The following is a 25,729-nucleotide window of genomic DNA, read 5'->3' as shown; positions in this document are numbered from 1 at the left end:
GATGGATGGATGGATGGATGGATGGATGGATGGATGGATGGATGGATAGATAGATAGATAGATAGATAGATAAAGAGATCATAAATGATAGAGCAATTAGATACAGGTATAGGTGTTCATTTCCACCTTCCTGTTGTCCCCTGGCTGGCCCTTCACTGAGAAGCAATGCCATCCGGAACATGCCTTTACTAACATATCTCCATCAACTCCACTTTACCAGTGGGGCAGGGCGAACCGAGGAGCTGAAGCTCTCCCCACCCTCCCTCCCTCCCTCTAAGAGTCCAGGCACTTCTGAGGAGCTGCTGGCTGGCACTCTGTCCCGGGGCTGTCTTTTGGGAGCTGGTGGCCTGACTGGTTTGGGTCTGCATTGCCTCTGGTTATGTGAACAGAGAACCCTGGGCTGTGGAGTCTAAACAACAGAGGAAGATGTGTGGCTCCTTGGGAGGGGAAAGGCCAAGTCCTCGCGAAAGGTGGAAGCAGGAAAACAGCAGAAACTTGGGATCAGCCTGCAGTGTTCCTGTAGGGTAGGACATTCTGTTCTTGCACCCGCTCCAGTCCCCGGCCCAGAGCGCCAGGCGCAGGCTGTGGCATGGGGCTAGCCGGTCCGGGCCTCCAAGCTCCAACACTGGGGCAAATAAGGTCATTTGTTTCTCTTGGTGTTTGCCCAAGCCTTTGGGCTGAAATCGTTTCCATTCCCAACATCATGATTTATCAGAAACTGGGGGAAATGTTGAAAGGGGAGGCGAGACCCTTTGATCTGATGTTCTGAGCTGCCTGGACAAGGAAGGGAAGAGTCTGAACAGACGTCACTGATTAAACGATGGTTGATCTCGCCTGAAAAACGAAAGCCTGGCTAAGGTGACCAGATTTTAACATTGGTAAAGCAGGACACCAGCAGGACACCATTGATAAAACTCATATCCTGGCAAAATAGCCACATGGCAGCTGAAAACCATATACCCTAGCTTGTCGTGCATTCTTTCCAAAAATTGGGACTTTTTAAAAACACTGGGACACGAGAAAAATTGTTAAAAAGCAGGACGTCTGGTCACCTTATCAAGACCCAACTCGGTGTCATCGAGTCAGTTCTGCCTCGTAGCGACCCTGGACAGGGTTTCCAAGACTGTTCGTCAGTTCAGGAGCAGACAGCCTCATCTTTCTTGCCTCAGAACAGCTGATGGCCTTGAACCGCCAGCCTTGAAGTTAGCTACCCCAAGCCTAACCCACAGTGCCACCAGAGGAGGACCTTTTAAAAAGACAAGATGGTGGTAAACCTGGGGTATGACACGCGGGTAATGAAGATGTGTTTTGAGTGCCTTCCCACCCAGGAAGGAGCCCTGGTGTGGAGGAGGTTCTGAGCTGGGCAGCAGTTCAAATCCACCAGCCGCTCCCTAAGAGAAAGATGAGGCTTTCTCCTTCCCTAAAGATCCACAGCCCCGGAAACCCACAGGGGGTGCTGCTAATTGGTGCTCTAGGGTCACTACGAGGAATGGGCTGGATCGTAGGGAGGGGCTTGTTTGTTTGTTTGTTTGTTTGTTTTTGCCTTCCAGCCCACCCATCATCTAGCATTATAGCTAATAAAATTCTGTTGTGATCCATAAACTTTTCATTGGCTAATTCCTGGAAGCAGGTCACCAGGCCTTCCTTCCTCGTTTGTAGTTAGTCTGGAGGTTTTGCTGAGGTCTACTATAGAAAGGAGGCCTGGTGCTATGGTGGATACTCTTTGGACTGAGATTTACAAGGTCAGCAGTTCGAAACCACTAGCCATTTCTTGGGAGAAGAATGGGGCTTTCTACTCTCATAAACTCACAGAGGCAGGTCTCCCATGTCCTATAGGGTCACTATGAATCTGGTTTGATTTGGTAATAGCGAGTTTGGTTTGGTCTATGGTAGGGGACCAGAGTGTTCTTTGAAATGCCAGCGACATAGCTTCCAGCATGCAAGCCACCACAGCAGGGCAGACTGGCAGCAGCAGGTGGGTGGGTGGGTGGGTGGTGGGGAACAGAGGGAGCAGGGTTTCCCACTGAGAGCAGTGGGCATGTGTGGGCTGTGTGCCCAGGGGTCCCTGTAGTTGCTACTATGTCAGAGCGGTCAGGAGGAAACTGTATCCTACTGTTTGGATCCGACTCATGGTCCAGGGCTGAGAGGGCCAGATGCCTCGGCTGAAGGTGAGAGCCCACTGCCGCTGGGACTCCGTCTGGGCCTGGGATGGTGGCCCCTCTGAGAGTGGAGGAGACTCACAACAGAGGGGGTGCACAGTAGGTAGGTCATGAAACCGTGGTCTGGAGGGAGCCAGCCCTCTCTGGAAGTTGTTCTGACCACAGAGGGGACTAATAGGACCTGGGTGGTCCCTGAGCCAAGGACAGAATTACATAGCAGGAAATCGAAGAAGGAAGGACTCAATCCAGCCCGCCTCCCTTCAGCCTGCCCCACACAGTCCTGCGCGTGCCCCAGGGAGACAAGTCTGAGAACCAGCCTGGCCTGCCTTCGGAGGCCCTGGCATGGTAATGTGCTGGGCTCGCTGGCTTTAGCTGTTCAGACTAAGGCAGCAGGCAGTGCAGGACTGTCGGCCACAAGCACAGTCTATCCTGTCCAGGGTCATTCTGAGCATCAGAAGGGCTTTGCCAACGATGCCAATGCACAAAAAGCCAGCAAGCTCAACTGCCCTGGACAAGCAGCATCGCAGGAGCCCCTTTGTATTCAGGTCCTGTCTAAGGTCGACTGGACACTAGCCAGGTGCCCCTGTTTGAAGCTGTGAGGGTGACCCAATTGCAGCTTGCATTTGCCGTCAAATCCCTAGACAACTGGTCTGCGTCCCGACAGAGCCCCTGTGAGATGGACCAGCATCACCCCCTACAGGCAGAGCAGTCTGGTGGGCTCCAGTGCCTGACTGTGACCTTGAGGCAGACTTGTCACTGCTCTGAACCCAAGGTCACACTGGCAATGGCCCCCATCACAGGGACTGTGTGTGCATAGGGATGTTTTCTCACCTCTGTTAGGGCATGATGTCCACCCATTCTGTCAGCACGCCTGGTTCCTGGGTGGAGGTTCCTGAGTGCCTGGTCATGGCACTGTGATGGCATGGGGCAGGGCTCTTTCTTCCTTTTTCTGGGCCCCAGGCTAGCAGCTGTCTCGGGACAGTGAGCTGTCTGTCCCCAGTGCTAACTCAGCAGGCTAGTGAACCTGAGTGATGGAGGCCCAGGCTCACCCTGCTCCCCTCGCCCTTGCAGGTGGACGGCCAAATGGAGGAGAACGACGTGAACAAGCGGAGGCGAAAAGCCTTCAGCCACCTGGATGAGGTCAGTGGAAGCCAGGCTGCCTCCTCTCAACCAGCTGCCTGGCCCAGGCGCCATCCCTGCCCCCCTGCCTCACCTCTCTCATTTACACAGGGGCCACGCCCCTCCCCCCACCCATCATGGCTGGATGGGAAGGCCTTCCAGAGTGATGGTCCTCGCACCAGCCCCTGCTCGCCCTGGCACCTTCAGAAATATTCCCTCTTTGGTGTTTCCTGTCAGTGGAATCAGAGTGGATCATCTGAGAGCATGAGCTGCCAGATCCTCACAGAGTCAACTAGATGCCCTGGCAGTATAGTGGGTTAAGCATTCACATCGCTAACTGCAAGGTTGGCAGTTCAAACCCACCAGTCTTTCTGTGGGAGAAAGATGAGACTGTCTGCTCCTGTAAAGAGTTACAGCCTTAGAAACCGTAGAACACATTTCTACTCTGCCCTATAGGGGGGCTCTGAGTTGCAATTGACTTGATGGCAGGGGAGTGGGGGGTAGCATACACATGCACACACACATATATAATGCTGAGAAAACTCTTATCATGTATATCAATATGTACTTAACTACTAATAATACTCATAAAGAGGTACCCGTGCCCCACCTTCCTCCCTGTCCACCTTGTCCCCTTATGGTTCCTGTGCTTTGGATCTGCAAGACAATGTCCCAGCGCCCCACCAGTGCCACCTTCTGGTGAATGCAGACAATTACAGGCCATTTTGTCTTGGCAGAGCACTGGTCACTCTCCTGAGACCAAGAGGCTCCAAGCTTCCTGCTGCCCGGGCCTCTTTACAGAGACCTGAGACGTGAACTTTATTCCCAAGGCCAGGCTAGTGTCACAGAGGCCAGCGTTAACGATGCCCGCCAACTTCCCACTGGCTTATGCCAACATGGTGACTCAGAGGCCCTGGGGATAACGCGTGCATGTAGGGGCACTTGCTCGCTAGAACATGGCAGAGAATCTTTGCTCCTATAGGGTGGCGCTGCCAGGTCGGTGAGTCCAACCCCCCAGCCACTCCTCAAAGTTGAGGCTGTGTCTACTCCTGTGGAGACGTGCCCCCTCTGAAGGGCCACTGTGAGTCCCAGTGGCAGAGCATATATGGCTGGAGGGGTTTTGTGTCTGTGCCATTTCATGACATTCGGTGATCTGGCTGATGTGGGTCTCGACACTCCATCTCATGACACTGAATTTGACATAGAGCCGTGAGCCCCTCCCCTCCTGGGGGCGGGGGCAGCTGCAGCTGCCTCGGACTCACCCAATTTCTAGGATGGCCAGAGGGAGGCGCTGATGAGAGAGACCTGTTGTCCAGTTGGCCACTTCCAAGGGAAACAGATCATTCTGCTCAGTGAGTGGAAGGCCCCCTTTCAGGATGCTTCCTACAGCTGCTTTGGGCGGTCCCCGAAGAGCTCTTCCTTTGTCTGCTCTTGGTTCCAGCTGTGGGGTGAGGAAGAAGCTGCCCAGGAGGGAGGTGATTTGGAGGAAGAAGATACAGAGGCTGACTGAGGACTGGGGAGCCATCCCACTTCCGAGGTTATAGGCTGTTGGCTGTGCCTTTGGGCCCGGGGAGTGCGGCTGCCTCCTTCCCAAGAGGCTTTCCTAAGGAACACTTTGTCCCAGGCCAGAGTCTTTGCCTGCCTTTCATCCTTGGTTTATTCTCAGCCGGTCTCATTGCCGCTTGAAGGGTGGGGAGTTGGTGGAAGCATAGGAGTTAGAGTGTGGGAAGAAATCTGGTTTACATCTGGCATCTTTGGGGGATGGCTTTTGACTGCTTTCTGGGGCAGCATCCGCTTTGAGAAAACAACCATTCTCGGTAGAGGCTTGCTCCAGGATGTGTGCTTCACAGACCAGCAGCATCAGCATCACCTCACAGATTCTCAGAGCCCACCCTTGACCTTGCAGAACCAGGACCTGCCTGTGCAGGAGACCCCCCTCCCCCCAGCTGCTCCCCACAACACCACGGAACAGCTGAGAAGCAGGGTCAGCATGGCTCCCGCTCCTGGCTGTCTTGACCTTTCTGGATACCCCCCTCCCCCACTTCTCACCAATGCCTGTGTCAATAGGCAGAGAGACAGCTCACTCTCTGAAGTAGGGGGTGACCCTTGGTGTGTGTTCATGTGCACCCCGAGAGGTAGTACAGACAATTTCCCAGGGGGCTGCTACAACTAGAGACCTTTGGGAAAACCAGTTGCCTATAGCCTGCCTCCTCCCATGAATTCTGCCTAACTGAACACCTCTTTGTGCTGGGGGTATGGGGGGTCCTTTGTGTCCTTGAGAAAGCACACTGCTCACTTGCTCTGCCACTTCCACCTGTACTGCTGAGGCCTATGGGAGCAGGTCCTATGGTAAGCGGGTGAAGAGGCATGTGTTGAGTGTTGGTCACTTCACATTACCTACTTATCCTTAGTAGACTTTATTTTGGGGGGGGGGGACATTGAAAGTGTACAGGAAATGTGTGCAGGAAATGCAGAGCGTTCCCATATGCCCCTCCCCTTGCACACACTGTCTTCCATCCTTAGCATCTGTGTGGTGTGGCGTGGAGGGGTACATTTGCTATAATTGGTGAACCAACCCGATCCCTTGTGATTGAGTCCATGGGTTCAAGTCCATCAGCATTCACTCCTGGCTTGGAACCTCCCAAGGAGTCCGGCCAATCAAAGGTGTCTTTGGAGCAGAGGAGCTGAAGGGAACTTGGGTGGCTCTCTCTTTGGGATCGCAACCTAACCGAGTGACCAAACTCAAGGTCACCAGTCGCTGTCCTGCTCCTATCCTGTGTCGTGATGTGATGAGAAGGGCCCTTCCCCTCTGTGGCCTCCTCACCCCAAATTCGCAAGCCCACTTTAATCTTGGGGAAACACCAGGCAGGCCCAAAGGGAGGGGTCCTGTCCCAGAGAGGTCCCTACCACCGTCCATACTCTGCTTCGTGGCCGCCAGGTGCTGATGGGTCCTGAACTTGACTCTACCTCTCCTTTACTTTGTTATTTTTCAGTTTTGCAAGAACCATGTGAAGTGGGTCATCCATTGTGCACATGGCAGGGGACCAGGGGGAGGGGCGCCAGGGAAGCAAAACAGCCAGGGCCCAGGCCCTCGCTACCTGGCTCCCTCACCTGGCCTACTCCTCCTCCTGGATAGTGTGGCCCATGTTTGTGGCCATTGTCTCTATAGGACAGCACCTGTTGCTCACTCCCCTTCTTCCAACCGAAAGCAGGTCCTCCTCCGGGAAAGTAGCCCTGTGTCCTGCACCCCAGCTCCCACCCTGTGGCCCGACCTCCAACAACCGATGCTTCCTTTTGTCCTTTGCAGCCTTCAAGCTTTTCCAGCAGAAGCCTGGGCTCCGGTCCAGACCACGGGAGTGTTAGTGGAAATCAGAACAAAGTCAAGTCCATTGCCAACCAGCTGCTGGCCAAGTTTGAGGAGAACACTGTGAACCCTTCGCTCCAGAAGCAGGTCAGTCATGTCAGGTGCTCTGCGGACCTGCTGCCCTGGTGGTCAGGTGGGCAGGAAGGTGTGGGCTAGTGGTGGTCTTCCAGGCTCCGTTCGCGCCAGGCCTGCCTAAGGAGAGGGGCAGGATTTCCCAGCTGGGCCAGGGATGCCCTGCTCCTCCTCTTCTCTTGGCCTTCAAGTGGCTCTCAATCTGATTCACCTTTTCCTTCATGCCTCCCGCAACTGCTCTCTGGACCTGCCTCTCTCCTCTCAGGACTGCCGTGGCGCGGGGAGAGGTAGGCCCGTCCTGTGCACTTCCTCTGCTTCTCCTGTTAACCCTCGCTGCCCTAAGCTGAAGGAGCCCACACCCAGCCCACCACCTCCTCTGAAAAGGCAGGTAGGGCCTCTTCCAGTGGACGCTGTTGGGGTGAAGGCAGAGGGGACTCTGTCCTGGAGGGGTGGGACGCCCTGGCTCCAGAAAGGGCTGAGCTTAGAGGCTTCTGGGCAGTGACCCCACGTGAGGTCACCACTTGGGTAGGTCAGGGCAACCACATAGGCTGGGGATCCCTGGGCAGTCCTCAGCATTGACTGACTGCCCGCCCTCCTGCCATGTCCTGGTGCTCTCTTTGCTTGGGCAAAAAAATGTCTACACTGTGCTACATGCGGGACATGGTGTGTGGCGCCCTGTGTGAGTGAAGTCTGGTGGAAGACCACCTAAATGGGCCAATTTCTGAACCCAGTGAAACGGGCAGTGATGAGGAACGGCCTCACGCAGCCAACAGTGAAAAAGGAAGCACTAGGCTGCATGGCCACCTCTTGCTGGTCCCCAGGTGGGTAAGGAGGCCGCTTGTAGCTACAGACCCGCATTTTCCAGCCACTATCCCTGGGCTTGGAATTGGAGCACAATCACCATTGGTGGCCACTGTCTGGCTAGCCTTCGGGACCAGGTGCTGCCTCTGGCCGGGGGAGTCCAGTGAATGCAGCACAGGGCGTCCAGGGGCAGGCCCGTGAGAATCGCCTGGGGGCTCCTTAGAAACTACCAGTGCCTGGTGCCTATGCTCACTGGCATCGCATGGATGTCCGCTCATGGTGACCCGCATGCGAGGGGGTAGAGCTGAGCTCCGTGGAGACATCTTGGTCGCTATCTCACCAGAAGCAGATCCCCGGGCCTTCCTCCGGGGGCAGGGGTTCAAACTACTAGCCTTTCCATTAATAGTCAAGCCAAGCTTTCAATTAATAGTTAAGTGTTTGTACCTCCCAGAGTCCGTCTGGTGTCTTCCGCAGGCCAATTAAATCAGAATCTCAAATCAGAATCTCAGGGCTGAGCCCAGGCTTGGGGGTGTGGTTTGTTTGTTTGTTTGTTTGTTTTTGGTAAGTCCCTAAATGATTTCATTGGACAGCCAGGATTGGGAACGACTGTTCCACAGGTACCCGTTCAGTGGCTCTGGGTCTGGGAAAGGGCCTAGCAGTGCAAATTTCTAATGGGGATAGCAGCTATTCTGACATAGGGGGTCGAGAGTCAGCGCCTGAAGTTAGTTTTAGTTTGGCAGCGGGTGGGGCTTTGCCCGAGGCCCTTGTGGGGGCTCCTCACTGTGGTGGTCCAGGAAAGGGCTGCAGTCAGGAAGGAAGCTCGGTCTCCCCTCTCTCCCAGCTCCCATCGGTGGCTGTGCCCAGGCACATGCGCAGAGAGCTACAGCAAGTATCTGCTGGTGGCGAGGGCACCATCAGGCCCTGGCGAGCCAGGGCCAAGTCGGACCTGCAACTGGGTGGGCCTGAAAGTCCTACCTGCCCCGGAGCACTGGCCCTCTCAGGGGTGCTGCGGCGCCTGCAAGAAGTGGAGGAAAAGATTCTGCAGGTGACTGCTTCCCTCTCAGCCCTGCCTCTGCCTGCCATGACTTCCCTTCCTCCTGCTCCCTCTCCCTCCTCTGCCCTGGGAAGGTCTTCCTTGTCTTCCTGTACACTCTGCCTCCCCCTGCTTCCTCCCTGGCCTGGCTCTCTCTCTTCTCTCTCTCTCCTGTCTCTTCTGTCACCTGGAATGCAGAAGAGGGCTCAGAACTTGGCCAGCAGGGAATTTCACCAAAAGAACATTAAGGAGAAGGCAGCTCACCTGGCCTCCATGTTTGGACACGGAGACCTCCCGCAGGTAAAGGCAGGGCTTTCAGAGCCCCCACCCCAGGCATTGGACCCCCAGGGGTGGACATGGAAGTCAGCAGCTTGACTTCCTTCTCCCCCTGTTCCTTTTATTGCATGAGGAGCTGTTTGAGCTGGCACCTTACAAAAGACCCAGTGAGGAAAAACCAAGGCAGAAAAGTGCCCTCAGGGCAGGGGGTGGGGGTGGGGGTGGGCAGCCACACAGAAGCAGCTGCTGCTAGAGAGCCTTGTGTGTCCCGGGGCCCCAAGCAAAGTGGGGGGAGGGGGGAAGCTGGGCAGTCACAGGCGTCACTGAGCCCACAGGACTAGCTGCTGACACTCCTGTCTGGGTGCCTCCCTGTGACTCTCAGCCAGGTGGGGCAGCATGCGATGGCCAGCCTCGTGCTGTCACCTGGGCTTTGCTGCTCATCAGGCAGCACCCAGCAAAGAGGAAGCCTTTGCTCTAAAACAGAAAACTGACCCCCCTCTCCCCTCCTCCAAGCTAGTTCCTGAAAGGGGGCTGAAGAGGGGGTGGGCACACAGGGGATACCAGGGTTGGTGTTGAGGTACCAAGGTTGGTGTTGGGTGCCTGTCCGATGCTCCCTGGCTTGTGGCAGGCCAGAAGGGGGCACCCAGAGAGGAGACCTCCCCTGCTCTGCTGCCCCAGACCCGAGTCCGCAATGACACGGGAGGATGCTCTAAGCTGAGCCCCTTTGGAGTCCCAGTGACGGCAGGGCCTCCTGATGCAGCCATCAGCCCAGAGCAGCTGGCTCCCCCTTTCTGCAGCTTTGCAGCGTAACTGCAGAGCAGGCTCCGGAGCCAGTGTCTGTCCCTAGTGCTGCTGTCTGGGGCAGCCGTGGACAGAAACAGAACGGATCTCCTCTGCTCCCTTGGTGTGGCAGGAGAGGAGTCATCAGTGAATGCAGGGAGCCGGGAGCCACAAAGTCCTGCAAAATCAGAGTCCCTGGGCCCAGTGACCCCGCCTCACCCCCTGCCCCCTGCGGAGCTTGTGGCTGCAGCATCCAGGCATGTACTGCGGGCCCTGCCCGGGATAGTGACAACTGCCTTTATTTCTGTTCTGTGCAGAATAAACTACCCTCACAAGGCCTGTCTCAAACTCATCCTCCGTCTTCTCCCCCCTGCCCTCCATCTCCGGCTCCAGCCGCTACTTCCTCGCCATCAACTCTCGCCTCTGCTTCTCCTGCCAGAAAGGTAGCACGTCAGTCATTTGCACGCGGCCCTCTGCATGTCCCACGTGGTCTCAGGGCCTGCTCGACCTGCCCGGGCAAACCTCTGGAGCTTGGAGTGGCAGGGATCAGCGTTTGAACAACCTTCTTCCACCGTCCGTCTGGGAGGCGGTTTGTTGTTCTCTTAGATCAAACTGAGCAGAGCAGAGCAGCGAGCAACCCGAGTGCTTGCCAAGTGGGGCTCATTCGCTCAGCGGGCATTCACTGGGCTCCCACCTTATGCCCGTCACTTGCCAGGAGCTCAGGAATCCCAGAGGAGAGTGGGCAGCGTCTGTGCCCAGAGTCTAGGTGGGAAGCAGCACGCTGGCGGAGCCGTGAGCAACACTCCTTCCATCCAAGACGGCTGGCGTGTGGTGGGCTCCGAGCTCACAGCGTGGCGGTTTTGCAAACCCAGGACAGCGCACGCATGCTTACCTGCTAGAGGTGTGAAGGGCGAGGCTGTAGGAACAGAAAGAGGAGCAGCCTGGGGAGGACTCCCAGAGGCGTCACTAGGGGAGCTGGGTCGAGGTGCTGCTAGTGGATTCTGCTTAGAGGAAGCTGGGAGGAGGGGTGTGGTGTGGGCAGAGGGGCCAGGCCTAAGCAAAAGCGGGCAGGCATGATGTGCACGAAACGGAAGGCAAACACCTGGAGTGACTTAAGTGTGGAATAAAAGGATAGATAAGGATGTACAGAGTGAGCACCCTTGGGGCGTGCTCAGGAATGGCCCTGTGTCCCCTGCGTCATACGGAGCCGCCAAAGGACCCAGCCGTGCTCTGGAAGGATGGCTCAGTGAGCAGGGACAGGTTGCCTTGGAAACAGAGGGGGGGCAGGCTGCTACCTGTGCTTCATGCATTGCTTACGCACCCAGTGGCCCCACCCAGTTCTGGGGCACTTATCATTTCTGCCACTTGCCCCTCTGTTGCCCAATAGGCCTAGAACAGTACCAGGCTGGGGACAAGCTCCAGGGAAGATCGGTCTCTGGGATGAATGAGAGCAGCATGGACACGGGGCCCATTCCTTTTGCTGTTGCCCATGGGCTTGGGATCCCTCCTCCCTCCCGAGACCACACTTCTGTGAGCACCCCTCAGGCTTGCTGCACACCTGCCTTCTGCAGGGTTTGTCTCGGGGCTGCAGCAAAGAACCCGCTTCTGCTGCACGGACCAGCTATCCACTGTGGAAAGCGAGGTGCCGCCTCTCAGCCTCTGCCTGGGCCTCCCAGGCCCACTGGCCCTACTTGTCAGAGAGTCAGACAAGTAGAATTCCCAGGAAAGGAATGGGGAATCTTATCAGCCCCACCCCTCCCAAGGTCCCCAAATGGGTGGCCGAGCACCCTTGGAAGGACAGCAGGAGGTGACCGCAAGGCAGAAACACAAACATTTCAAAGCTTCGCCTCCACTGCAAACAGTCCTGGTCAAGACACCCAGCAGCTTTTCCCAGCTTGGCCAGTGGCCAGTTGTTAGGCCTGCCTTCTCCTGCCTTATCCGGGCCTTCATTTTCCCATCGTAGGATGGGCACAGTGGTTTCTGGCTCATGTCACTGTGAGCTCTTGGGGCGGGCATCTATTTTTGTTTTCAGCAGCACCAAGTTTCCGGGTAGTCTGTTTGTCTAGCATAGGAGTGTTTCCTTTTGTGGAAAACAGTCATTGTGAGAAGTCACTTGACAGAAGAGATGAGGGTCCCTGGGCACAGTTCAGATGGTAGCTGGTGCTCCGGGACTGGACAGTCATACCTGCACCTGGCTTCTCTCTGGGCCAGGCCTGCTCCAGCTGCCTGGGCCCTACTTTTTACCCAGGCCCAGCCTCAGGAAGGGCTGGCTCGGTCGCTTCTCTCGAGTTGAGCGTTGAGCTGGGATGAGAAAAGCTGCCGCATTTCCAAGGTCCCCAAGTTGGTTTCCAGGCAGTATTAGTTCTATAACTCCCAGGCCTGGGTGGAGGGGGCAGGCAGCCTGCCCGCAGCATGTGGAGCCTGCTGGAGTCTCTGAGCAGAATTGCCTGTGCCCTCATCCAGCACACCCCCCTGAGGCCATGGCGCCCCACTCGGCGTTCCAAGCAGCTTCCAATCATTGTCAGTCACTAAAAGGAGGGAACCCTCATTCATTCATTCATCCAACAAATTGTACTGAATCTTCTAGGCTCTGGGGATATGCACCAGTGAACAAAAATGAAATTCCTACCCTGGTGAGACTTACATATGACTTACAAGACAGGAGCCCCGGTTGCCATCAAGTTGGCCCTGGTACATGGTGACCCCTATATGGCAGGCGGTGGGGAGCCATGCTCCACAGGGTCTCCCACAGCGGCTTTTTGGAAATGGATCCACCTGGCATGCTCCAGAGGCACCTGTGGGTGGACACAGACCCACCAACCTGTCAGTTTGCAGCTGAATGCATGCCACCTGTTCTGATAGGAACAGATACGCAATGATAAAATGAATGTTAGTAATGTTTTAAGAGACAATACTTCTTAAGGGAAAAGTACACCCATTGTCAAGGATCGAGAGTGCAGGGGACGGGCAGTGATTTGCAGCATGGTGGCAAGGTGGGCCTGCCTGCGAGAGAGCTGAGCAAGGGCAGACCCAGCTCCGGACTGAGTCAAGAGCCCAGGGTCCCAGCTCCCAAGCCCCCTCAGGCTATTATGCTGTCGCTGTACAACAAAGGCCAAGTGCCCATGGGCCCCCATAAACTCCACATTGAGGAGCCGGGAGGGCTGCCTCTGGGCCTGGAGCGGATTCGGGCTGGTGGGCCCCAGGCCCGCTACACCCCCCCCCCCACTTCAGCATTGCCCTTTGTTCTCCCAGGTTGTGGTGGGACAGTCACGCCCCGTTTACTCACACGCGAGCCCCATGCCAGCCCTGGCTACCAGATGATGGCATAACTGGGCTATTTTAACAGCCGCCCCCTCGTTAATTAAGGCTGATGCGCTTTTCCCAGTGAGGCTGGGAACCGTCGGAGAGCTGCTCCAAGGGGCCACCCCCGGACACTGGGGAAATAATAACCTGCAGTGCAGCGCCTCTGTCTGTAACAGGACCTGCACTGGCCTGTGTGCCCATGACCCCTCTAGATGTGGTGAGAACATTGTAGGTCATTGTGATGCACTTCTAGCTCCCAATAGTCTTAGAAACCTCCCCTCCTCTCAGCCTCGGAGCTGCAGAGTGGATTCATCGATGGGCAGCGCACATGCACATTCCGAGGCAGAGGGAACTGCCCAAACTTGCCTAACTGAGGGGTCAGAGCAAGAACAATGTGCCTGGAAAGGGGTCCTCAGCCCTCCACAACATCCACGTAACCCAGATGTGGCTCATCCTGCTCAAGAGCCTCATGCCTCAGTTCTGAGGACCAAGGGGTCAGTGCTTCCTGTGGGAACAGACCTGGCCAAGCTCAGCCTGGGGAGCATGGGTTATGCACAGGGATGCCAGCTTGAGTCACTAACTGCAAGGCTGACGCTGGGGCTCTCTCTGCCTTTGGGCAGCACTTGGCTGCCATGTAAGGGCAGGTCCAAAAGAAGACTGGCCTTCAGAGTGGGCCTGTTGGATTAGGGCTGAGCAGCCACGGCGACTCTCCGTGCCCTGGCCGCGGGTCCCTCAGTCTCCCCAGAGCTGGTCATGAGAGGCTTCAGGATCCTTACATAGTCCTTCGTCCTCCCCTCCCAACCATCCACTTGACTCATGAGGTTGATCACACCAGCCTTCCTGCGGTGGCATCTGCCTGCTAGTAGCCATCCGTTCTTTCTCCAAGAAGGGAGGTCATGGCTCATTGGCCTAAGACACAGTTACCAGCCCTTTGCCAAGAGCAAGGTGGCAGCTGCGTGTGGGCACAGCTGAGCCCCGGTGATGGCCTCACGCGGGCTGGAAACCTCCGTCAGTGTTGTCTCCTGGGAGCTAAAGAACAGTGAGCATTGCAAAAGGAGCTCTCTCTACCCTTGTGCTTGTTTGCTTTCCAATTGGATCAGCAGGGTTTGCCCTGGGCATCTGTAGCTAGCAACGCTGGGAGCGTCTTAGCTGGGGGGCTTGTACCGTCAGTGGGTGCAGAGAGCTTGTGAGCTAGATCGCAAGACTGCCTCCCTCCCCACTGTCCTTCTTTCCTCCCCGCCCAGAAGTAGGAGACCCTCTGGAGAGCTCTGTGGGCACCCCAGGTTGGAAGCATTACGCTGCAGAGCGTGGATGTGTCTCAAGGGGACAGGTGCCTACAGGGAGAAGCATCTGGACTTGAGTTCAGAGCACGGGTGAATCACTGCGGCCGGTGGGGCGGGGGGAGGGGAGTCGTGGACAAGTTCCTGGACCTTTCAGCGCCTTCATGTCCTAGACAATGGAGATGACAACAGCTGCACCTGGGGTGGGGATGGGGATGGTTGGAAAAGTCAATAACCTATCGCAGGCGACATGCCTGGAGCAGGGACTCAGCATCCCCTACCCAGTGAAGGAGGATTCTGGAAGAAGGCTCATTTGCCTGAAATACACGAGGACTCTTCTCTTTCTAAAGGTAGAGAACTCACCTTCAGTTTTTCCATCACTGTCCCAACCACTAAGAGCAGTACCACCTCAGGCGGACCAGAACCTCAGTACCTGGGGTGAAGGGGGATTAGAAGCACCACCTTGCAGGGCTCGAGGGGTGAAATCAACATCACCACGCAGTGCCTGGCACAAGGGACACAATGTAGCCAATGGGAACGCCCCTGAGAAGCCACAGCCCCAAGGACTTGTGTCTCAAATCCAAGAGGGAAGTCCCCAGGCCCCTCAAACAAGCTGGTTTCAAAGACTTTCCTCCGCTTTCCCTGGTCCTGAAGACGTGGTTGAGGATGAGGGTCCAGCAGCCGTGTCCCCCAGAGGCCTTCTCTAGGGACTTCTTTATCAGCATGTCCTCACCCAATCAGGGCCAGGAGACACCCTCTGATGTTCCAGCTAACTAACACCCCTCCCCCCCTGGGTTGAAACCTGCCCTCCCTCATGTGGGTCCTCAGTGCCAAGGCTTGGGGAGCTCGCCCCTTACCCCTGTTGGACCCGTGCGGGGCTGCCTGGTGGGCACAGCAGGCCCTGGGGGAGAGTATGGTGTACAGGTAGCCAGTGCTGTGAAACAGCATGGCCTGGCCACGTGGTACTCTTGGCTGAGTTTCAGGCCCAAGGGGAGAAGTTACCATTGTTTGGATGCAAACAGGCCCCACAGCCTGCCTCCTCCTCCCTTGGCAGCATCTGCCCTGTGTCCGGAACAGAGCGGGAACGTGAACTGTGCAGGAGAGAGGCCAGTGTGGAGTCACCCAGACAGGGGCTAGCACCCAGGCGGGGGTCCTAGAAGTCTTTGGAACTAGGCGTGACCAGATTGCCTCAGGAATCCTCTCTCTGGGGCTGTTTGGTCATCTTTTGCAGTCTCTGACGTCACTGCTGGGACAAGAGCAGTGTGGCCATGTTAGCTGAGTGGGGAGAGCCTGGCAGTTGGCATCTCGCTTGGCTGAGGGTGGAGCGGGCAGTGCACTCAGTCCTCCTGGATGGGCAGCACCTTCCGGTCCGCACCACAGAGTGAAGTTCACAGGTCCAGCAAGCCGGCCGGTTACGAGAGGAAAAAGACGTCATGAGTGTGGGGGATATAGAGCTTCCTGTACTACAGAGGCGTGGGCCCCTCCGCGGTCTGCCAAGCTCTTTGTGGGAGAGCACTGTGTTGGACACAGCCGGGCTCTTTCATGGCTCTTTCATGCAACCCGCGAGGTCTGTGTGGGCTCGCCACTTTACAGATGAAGAAGCGGGGCTCGCAAAGGGAACTCGTCCGGGCCAAGTCAAATGAAATGAGGTGTGTGAGAGCTGGGAGATAGCCACTGGAAACGCCCAACCTTACTAGCCTCTTCTCATTCATTAGCTGAAAACCATCGGAATCTGAAAAGGGGGGGGAAAGGGTGGGGGAATGTCTCATTTCCTCAAAACTGCAAAAAGATGGAAAGATACACAAACGATTGCTTAGGGAACCCATAGGGAACCACAGTTACAACTGGGATCTGATTATTTGTGGCCCAATCATCATTTTGCCTGACTTTGCTTTATACAAATTGTGCCCAGTCAAGTCCTACGTTCTGCCCAGGAATGTAGATGGTGTGCCGTTTACATGCCTCAAAGGTTCTCTCTCGCTGAGAACCGTTGGCTCTTATTCTCAGAAAACAAGCAGCGGAGGGAGGCCTCTGGAGCTCCGCCTTGGGAAATTCCTCCAGAAGTGAGCCTCTCTCTCTCCCTCCCCTCGGTGCTGAGAGCCTGGTAACTCCCTAGAAGGGCAGAGAGATGCTCCTTTAAACCTGGCCCATGTGCCCATGACACAGTGAGACCAGAAACTGAGAGGAGGCATCAGAAACTTTCAGAGCACTTTGACATCGCCACGCATCCAGGTATGGAATCATATTTCTGGTAATAGTGTACAGAATTAGCTGGCCATACATACGACTTACAGACTTAATGAATGAATTAAACCTGGTCCTTCATTTAACGGTTCTACCCAAAGTTCAACATTGGATTTGCCATGTGACACTTCAGATATACCCAAAGAACTGAAATCAGGAACTCAAACATGTAGACATCAATCTTCGCTGCAGTATTATTCCCAGCAGCTGACAGGCGAAAATGGTTCAAAGGTCTACCAACAGATGGACAATATGTGGTCTACTCATTCAGTGGCATAATATTCAGCAATAAAGAGGAGTTACCTTCTGATATATGAAGGGGTATTTAAAAAAAGGAAAAAAGCTTACTGGGCAGAGCTTTCATAGTGTGCATTTTTCCAGCTCGGTGAGCATCAAGCAACTCACCCTGAGTTAGTGCCCCAGTGGCATCACCTGGGAAGGTTCTCTCTGGTCACAGTGAATTTTTTTCATACAAGCAGTTTTGCTTGAACCTCGTTTTTTTTTGTGATGGCCGGTTTAAGAAAACGGTACAGCTGTGAAATGTTGGTTTCTGCTTGGGAAAAAAATGCTGTGGAAACTGTTGTGATGTTAAACATGGCTTACAATGGTAGCACTATGGAAAAACTCAAGTGTACACGTGTTTTTCTCATTTCAAAAAAGGTAAAATATTGATTGAGGGCAAACCTCCTCCTGGACACCTTTCAACTTCCTAAATGGACAAAATACAGTCATCTCAGTGCTCCAGTTTTTGGCAAATCAGCATGCCTCTCTTTCCCCACATACCTTATTCACCTGACCTCACTCTGTGAAACAACATTCATACACTTGTTCTCAAAGACTGACGACGGACCAGTGAAGAGATGGGAAACATGCCGTGCTTTGAAAGAACAGCTGCAAAGTGACCCAGACTTTTTCCAAGGTCAATGAGACATGGTGCCATTCACATGACCCTGAAATCTGACATCAATCAAGCAAGTGGAAGACGCCATTATCACTTCACCCCCCCCCCCAAAAAAAGCCTGTGAAGTAAAATAAAGATCAAGATGAACCTCATTTGTTTTTTTGATGTGAGGGGAATTGTGCATTTGGAGTTCGTTCCACCAAGTCAGACTGTTAAGCTTTTTATTTAGAGATTCTGGAAAGATTGCATAACAGTGTGCAACCAAAAAAGGCCTGATTTGTGGCAGACGGAGGACTGCTTTTGCCACCATGACAATGCACCTGCTCACACGGACATCTCGGTGTGCCAGTTTTGGCAAAATGTAGCATGCCTCTCTTGCCCCCCCATACCTTACTCACCTGACCTCACTCTGTGAAACTTCCTTTTGTTTCCATGAATGAAGAGGGACATGAAAGGAGAGTAATTTGATGATGTAGAAAAGGTGAGGGAAAACATGAGGGAGGTGCGGTCAGCCATCCAAACAGATGAGTTTGAAAAATGTTTCCAAGAATGGAATCACAGATTTGGCAAATGTATTTAATGTGATGGAGAGTACTTTGAAGGTGATAAGTTTGTTTTGTAAAAAGGAAAAAATGAAATACCTATCTTTGAAAAAGATCTGGATTTGGGGGGTACCCCCCTTGTATTCTACAAATACAAAATATCTATAAAATAGATATAACTGGAAGCTTGCCATTTTACCGTGTATAATTAAAGATCCGTAAGCACATGCTAAGTGAAATAAGTCATAAGAGGGCCAATATTGCATGGCTCCGTGACGGGCGAATGTGTGGACAATGAGTAGGTAACGACGTGGTCTGCAGGAGGAGGGGCGGACAGAGTGATACTGGGTTTCTGTTTCCGTTGGGATTGATGAATCTGGGAATTGTGATGGTTACCCAAATTGTGGAGATAATTAATGGTATTTAATGGTTAAAATGGTAGGCTTCAGGTTTTAGCTATTTTATAACAGAAACTAAAAACCTAGTTTCTCCAGTTTGGGAAGCACAGCGCTCACAGAGGCACAGCTGAATGTGCCCTCCTCCAGTGAAGCGTCTGAGGGGGTCCTGTGGTCAGATTACAGAGAAGAGAGAGCCCCTGATCCCCAGGTCAGCGTTGGACTTCCTACTGGCATTTGGGATGGGCTTCAAAGACCCCATCATCCTTTGAGACAAGTTCTCCCTCACCTGGTCTCTTTGTGCCCTCTCCAGTCCCGGTCTACCAGCTGGCATTGTCAGTGTGAGTCTGTCTGGGTGGTGCTGGCAGGCTGGGGAGGGCATGGGGAAGACCCAATGCTGCTCTTCCTAGTGGTGCGTCCGCTTCATCTCCCTAATAAAGCCACTGTTTCAGGGTGGCAGTGTGGCTGCAACAGGAGACGGGGGCCCGTTGGCCCCAAATGAAGGGGCAGATGAAGTAAAGGGCCAGGTGGCCTGGCCTGCACCCTGTGTTAGCAGAACAACAAAGCAGGGGGAAATTGTACAGACGTGTTTGGGCAGACCCCCCCCCCACCCGCCCCGCCGCCCCACGGCCCTATGCAATGCTTCCATAATTGCTGTCTAAGTCAGGACTGCTCCAAAGTTGGGTAGTGCAGGGCAGTTATTAGCTAAGTGGTTAATTAGGTCTCATTAGGCACATATGTTTAAAGCCCCGAAGAATAGAGTCTCGATCTCTGCTAACTTGGGAGGTGATAATTGTGCAATTGTGCGTGGGTATAGTTGCACCTCTGTGCCTTTACGGGAGAGCACTTCGGGGACAGATGACATCCTGGCCTAATGGAGCTCGCCACCCAAGGGGCAGGGCCGGTGGGGAGAAGCTGACTGGCAGTACCCCAGAGCCGGGGGTAAACGTGGGCTCATCTGTCTCTCTCATTTTCATACAACCCCACCAAGGACTTTGTATTCTCCAGGTCCTGCCTGAGGATCCAGCGCAGAACATCAGGCAGACGTGGCCTGTTGTCCACAGCTGTTCCGCTTCTAGGCATGTCTGCTATGGTGGCTGTGTGAGCTCCCACACCCCGTGATGCTGTCGTTCCCCGTCTGGGCCAGCTGGGAGGCAGGGTGGGAGGGCGTGCCCTGCAGCTGCTACCGAGAAGTCTGAGGAGGTGCCCTCTGCCTCTGTCCAGCAGTCACGTTTCCCTGAACCCCGAGAGCCTCCCGCACACAGCCTGGAGTAGCAACGCCATGTCCCAAGCGGTGGATCTTTGTGTTGGGGTTTCCTTGAGGACGCACAGCATGCTATCTCTTGATATTACCACTCCCACCAGTCTGCTTGGGGGTCCCCTTTCCTGCTCGCCCCTCTAGTGCCTGTGCTTGGCAGGACTCAGAGGAGATGGCCTAGAGTCCGGAGGCTGGGAGCCTGCTGTCATTCGCCTTGGTGCTCCTTGGACTGGCTGCCACTGCCCATCAAAGGCTTTCTGTTCTCTGCTCTGAGGTAGCCCAGCTGTGCCCACCCCCACCCCCCAAGAATGATCTGGGGTTAGGTTGAGGGTGCTACATTGCCTCTTAGACGTTACCGCTTTGGGGTTGTGTGGACCACTGTCAGCCTTGGCCCAGAGGCCTGCTCCCTCTGGCTGCATTTCCCAGAAGCTGGTCTGGACAGTTGGAACAAGGAAGGGAGTTTGGGGTCCAGAGTAGCATTTCACAAGCTCATCCCGTGTGGGTTGCCCCACCACTAAGAGGAGATGGCAGCAGTGCCTGGCTGGGCTGTCAGGGAGGAAGGGGGAAACCCTGTGAGTGGTGTAGGTAGGGTTGGGCCACATTCTATCTGGGCATCACTCACACCTTGGCAGATACATGGGGAGCCAGGCTTTAGAAGTTGGGCATCACCATACCTTCAGAGCATCGGCGATTAGCAGCCACCACCCACTAGTCTGTGCCCCCTGGACCACTGAGCCGGTCTGGCCCCACATCTGCTCCAGGCACCTGCTCAGCACTCCCTCCTTCTCTCTTTACCTGCCCAGTGTGGCCAGGCCACTCCCTCCCATTCCAGGCACTGTTCTCTTATGGAGGGCAATCTATGGTCTGTGGTCTATGGCCCTGGGATGGAGGGACTCAGTACAGACCTCCCAAGAACACAGAAGCTGGAGAGCAGGCAGGGCATGCTGGCCTCAGGGGAGAAAAGGTAGGGACAGTCAACTTCTCTCCCCAGTCCCTGCACAGTGGCAGGTGTGGGCACACATGTCCCGACTCTGGCCTTCCTACAACCTCTCCGGAACCTGCACCCTGAAGGTAGAGCCCGTGGGCCACATCGCAGAGTTCGTATGGGATAGAACCATGTTCAAACCCTCCCCAGGTTTGCACTGCCCTCTCAGGAGACCAGGTCTCTGGAAGAACCACTGTCAGGGAGTGGCTCCTAGTTCCTGGCAGCGTGTGATGAAGTAGACCCGTGACAGAAACATCCCACCAGGCCTTTCTTTGACATACTTCTGGGCGGCCTGGAACCTCCAACCTTGCGGTTTATGAACCGAGGTCAGCACTGACCATTCGTGCTCTCCCAGGGAATCCCTTTGCAGGAGGGCCAGCTGCGAATTTAGCTTGTCTGTGAGCTGCTGCTTCCTTGTTTCTTTCTCTCCTCTGGGTGATTTCTCAGTGCCACTCAGCATTCAGGGGGACTGTGGCTATGCCGTGTACAAACATTCTTGCTGGTTAGCGCCCTGAGCAGCGGGAGTCATCCCGCCCCAAGTGAGAGAGGGGCGGGCGGGTGCCCGGCTGGGGCTCTGAAGCCAGGCTGTGAGCCATACTGAATTAGACATTTATTTGCTAAGTGATCTTGGGCAGGTCCTTTCCTCTCCCTGGGAATTCACTGACCCCCACCTGTAAACAAGGCCCCTCCTATGAGCCCTTGGGGTCTGTCTCCCAGCCCCTTCAGGGTTCCATGCCTGCTGTTTCTCTGCCTCGTGAATCCGTCTTCTACCCTGGCCGCTGCGGCCCTCTGGGAATTCTGACACTGCTGCACGTGGGTGTAGTGCCCTGTCTCATAGCCACCCCTTCTGTGCCTCCCTTCTGGGTGCTAACTAGCCTCCCCCTGTGTCTGTCTCTGTCTCTCTGCTTTACTCTTGGTTAGCTGACAGTAGGGAGAGTGTCCAGCGGCATAGGGGCTGCAGCTGAAGTCCTGGTCAATCTGTACTTGAATGATCACAGACCTAAGACCCAGGCCACCTCTCCAGACCTGGTAAGCACACGCGTCCACCAGCTTCCTCCCCCACCTCCACTCCAAGACACCACCCTAGGGCACTCCCGGAGAGAATGTGTGGGCAGCAGGGTGGATGCCCACCCTTAGAGGGCTCCCCTTTCCCAGTGAGCCCTGGGACTGGGCTGGAGGAGAGCAGAGACTGGAGGGGGTGTCCAGTTTCCTTAAGATGAACCTGCTCAGGGCCTAGTGTTAGAGCCGAGGGGCCCTTTCTCCAGCAGCGGTTCGTCTGTGGCTCCAGGGCTCCTCCGGAGACAGACTCACCGGAGCCCAGCTGAGGCATGCCGTGCCTTCAAGACTGAGAGGCCCTCTTCCCCCAATATGTTTGAACGAACTTGTCGCTCAAGATTCCGAGTACATTTTAGTTTTATTTTTCTTCCTTTTTTCAAAAAAGTCACCTAGATCAATATTGAGGTGTGAAGGGTCAGGAATCTAGAGGGATTGATTTGGTTTGGTTTTTATAGATACACAGCCCATCTCAACAAATGAGATCAGCAACAGTGTCCCATTCAGTCCTCTCTATAAATGTGACTCTCTTTTTATCCCCCTTCCTCCAACCTCCCTCAATCTCCTCTCACTCCCTCTCTCTTCCCAGCTTGTCCTCTAAGATAGACAAGTAGAAAATCCTCTCTCTCCTCTGAATTCAACCTCTGCTCCAAGCTAGGTCACTTGCTGCCATCACCGGCTATTTGGGTCCATGGTTCTTTGGGTGTCCTGTGGGCCCCACCCCAGATCATCAGCCACCTGAGCCCCCATCCCGCCTCCCCACTTGCACTGGGATGTTCGACGGGCTGGCTGACTGCACCAGTGAGCCATGGGCCTAACCTCTTACGGCTCTGTCATCCTCATGAACAGTCTTGATGTCACCAGCTCCCCTTGCCCAGCGGGTCACACGGCTGTGACTGCACCCTCACAGGGCCCGTGTCGGGTTCACTCTGCTGGGGACAGTTTAGGGTTGATGTCACTGGACCGAACCAGAGAGCCAGCCTTGGGGAAAGCCTGGCCTCCCTGCCTGCCAGCTGCCTGTCTGTCTGGAAGTTCAGCCCTGGCAGGGAGCCTCCGTATCCTCCCAGCCCACACACTTGAAGTCCACGGGGTCCTCCCGGTGCAGCTTGGAATCTTTGACAGGCCACAATGTTGACCACGAGCGGCCAATCCTTCACACCCACCCTTCTCTGCCCATGCCCACCAGGATTGTGCACGCAAGGTGTGCCCCCCGAGCCTCGGAGGCAGCGACACCTGTTACTTCTGTAAGCGGCGTGTGTATGTGATGGAGCGGCTGAGCGCCGAGGGCCACTTCTTCCACCGCGAGTGCTTCCGCTGCAGCGTCTGCACCACCACCCTGCGTCTGGCTGCCTACGCCTTCGACTGTGAAGAAGGTAAGCCCCGGGCATAGGGTGGTGCTCACCTCCGACGTGGGCTTGGCTCAGAAGCTGTCTTGAGAGGTGGAGAGGCCTCAGGAGAAGCCTCAGGCCTGTGGTAGGCCAGGCCCTGGAAGGCGCCTACTGTGTGCCGGTTGCTTTCCCTATGTTTTCTTCCATGGCCTCACCACCTCTCACTGCCCCTGCATGGCTGAGAAAACCTAACCTGGTAACCTAAGGGGTGGGCTCAGCCCCACAGCAGGCATGCCATGAATACAGCCCAGCCAACCCACTGCTGAAAATTCAACGCCAACGGATAGCAAGCCCCTAGGCAAAGTAGCTGCTCCACAGGGTATCCCATGCTTCCAGACTCGACCAACGCAGACTGCCTCTTCTTTCCCCCGTGGCCAGTGGCTTTAAACTGTCAACACAGCTCCTAGGGACCCAGTGTTTCCCTTGCAACACTGTCAAAGCCCCAAGAGTTTAGCAACCAAACTGCCATGAGGGCGATTTGACTTAGGGCCACCCTGTCGGTCAGGGGAGGACCGCCCCTGCGGGTTTCCGAGACTGTGCAGCTTCAGGAGAGTAGAAAGCCTCTCCTTCCTCCCAGGGAGTGGCTGGTGGTTTGGAACTGCTGACCTTGTGGTAGGCAGCCCAACATGCCACTAGGGCTCCCTAAGAGTTTAATTAGTAAGTGGTGGCCTGTTATTATTTGTATTATTATAAAGTATGTGCTCTGAAATCAGCCAGAGTGCAAACTCCTCCCCTCTCATAGGAGACCCCAGGCACCTGGAGATGGGGGTGTTCATTGGCCATGGGTGATGGCACTTGATATTGGTACCTTGGCGTACGAGGTAGCTTCAGAAAGCACGTGGGTGATTTCAACCATCTTTTAATACCCTTTTCCCACAAACTCCTCGAAGCCCCTTCCTATCATGAGAGGCAATGCCACCTTGTGGTCACAACTACATCCCTGCAAACTAAACTGCCTGAGTTCAAAGTCAGGCTGCCCTCCTTCGCTGCTAGCCATGGAGCAGAACCTTGCCTGGGTTGCTTAATGACTTGGTCCCAGACTGTCTTCTGCTGTAAAACAGGGCTGGTGAGTGTGCAGCGTCTGAGTAAGGCCGTCATGAGGACTGACGCGCTCACTCCTGTGGCCCCGTAGGCACAGCACCTGCTAGTGGTGGCCTGGTGGTGGTGTAACCATGAACACGTGGGCAGCTAGCCAGGGTGTGCCCCTGGGCCTCTTTGCCCCATCACGGCTCCCATCTGTGCTCAGCCTTCCGAGAAAGGGGTGGTGACGCTGCTCAGGCCTGTGCACTTGGCGGTCTGGTGAAAAAGTGTGGGCGGAGGATTTTCTGGGCATTTCCACCCTGGCCCCAGCAGTCGCCCTGCTGCCTCCCCTCAGGGGCACCTCTTAAAGGCAGTTGTTGGCAGAAACCATTTCCCAAGCATATGGTTAGCCTTTGGGGAGCCAGACACCCGGTTGCCCCTGGGCTGTGTCTGCTGTGCCTCTGCGTTACAGGAGGAAAAGCTTTGGTGTATGTGTATGTGTGTGTGTGTGTCTTTCTCTTTGTCCAGACAAGTTTTACTGCAAGCCTCATTTCAGTCACTGTAAGACCAGTAACAAACAACGCAAGAGACGGGCCGAGCTGAAGCAACAAAGAGAGGTAAGTTGTTGTCTCACACATGCTGGGGAATCAGGGAAAGGAAGGTTCTCGAGGTCCCTCAAAACGTTGGGGCCGGTGGTTTCGGCCCTGGAGGGACCGAGACTCAGATAAAGAAGAGCCTTAGTTCCTGCTGTGGGAAGTCCCTTGGCTGTTCCGTAGAGCCCAGGTGCTGCCTGGTTCCAGGTGCCACCCCCCAGAGAAGAGCTTTCCCCGGTGTCTGGCCTAGAACCATCCCCTCGGCCACAGAGATGTCTGCAACGGGGCTCCAAGTGTCTTCCCCAGGCTTTCAGATGTCAGCAAAGTGACCAGGCCCCTGAGTTCATGGATGACTTTATGATAGTGTCCCCTTCACTGCGAGGCATGGAGCAGACCGCTGTGGCCCACTCCAAACTTGCCCACAGAGTTTAACCTACATGTGAATCTTCCTAAGTCTACCATCTTATAACTCCCCCCCTCCCACACACACACACTAATAGCCTATGAAGAGGAACTTCCCAAGATATTAAAAATCCTATTGGAACAAAATGTTTAATGCCTCAAAATGACTCTATTTTATGGATTCTTGAAAATTTATCTAAGTATTCCCATATTGTGATAGAAGGAGCCCTGGTGTCGTATTGGGATGTACGTTGGGCTGCTGATGGCAAGGTCAGCAGTTCGAAACCACCAGCTGCTCCATGGGAGAAAGATGAGGGCTTGTCCTCCTGTAAAGGTTTAGAGCCCCAGAAATCCACGGAGGCTGTTCTACCTTGTCCTATAGGGTTGCTCTGGGTCAGTATTAATTTGATAGCAGTGAGTTTTTAAGATTGTATTGTTAGACTTTTATGTCGTTTAATTGTTTTGTTTGCGTTGTATTTCTGGCAGCAAATATCTCTGTATTCATAGCTCTCCCTGTCTTCTAACTAATAGACTTAGGATTTATCATGAGAGGGGGATTGCTAGGTCAATGGGCAGGCCTTACTTTGAGGACTCAGTTTGCCCACTGTGAGAGTGGTGACTTGATTTGGCAGCCCCCGCTGCAGTCAATGGGAGGCTGAGACAATCCGTGGGGCCTGGCGGCATGATCCAGGTCATAACCATGGTCAGTTGTGATTGGTCCTCTCAGCTCTGGGGGCGGGGTCCTGTGTGACCATCATGAA

General features: G+C 54.8%; 1 protein-coding gene across 4 annotated transcripts in view; it reads left to right on the top strand.

Moving 5' to 3' along the window:
* Positions 1 to 25,729, top strand: part of MICAL2 (microtubule associated monooxygenase, calponin and LIM domain containing 2) — a 227,099-nt gene that overhangs the window by 118,940 nt on the left and 82,430 nt on the right. For 2 of the 4 annotated variants that reach the window (XM_075546055.1, XM_075546054.1), the window contains 5 exons: positions 3,231 to 3,299; positions 6,586 to 6,729; positions 9,922 to 10,047; positions 22,752 to 22,938; positions 24,502 to 24,590. In XM_075546055.1, the coding sequence (XP_075402170.1) occupies positions 3,231 to 3,299; positions 6,586 to 6,729; positions 9,922 to 10,047; positions 22,752 to 22,938; positions 24,502 to 24,590 (615 nt within the window). Of the gene's footprint in view, positions 1 to 3,230; positions 3,300 to 6,585; positions 6,730 to 6,979; positions 7,103 to 9,921; positions 10,048 to 22,751; positions 22,939 to 24,501; positions 24,591 to 25,729 lie in introns of all 4 variants that reach the window. The other 2 variants (XM_075546056.1, XM_075546057.1) reach the window with 2 other exon arrangements.

The sequence above is a fragment of the Tenrec ecaudatus genome, chromosome 4, assembly GCF_050624435.1.
Source record: "Tenrec ecaudatus isolate mTenEca1 chromosome 4, mTenEca1.hap1, whole genome shotgun sequence".
Lineage (NCBI taxonomy): Eukaryota > Metazoa > Chordata > Mammalia > Afrosoricida > Tenrecidae > Tenrec > Tenrec ecaudatus.
This window is presented reverse-complemented; position numbering and strand designations above follow the sequence as displayed.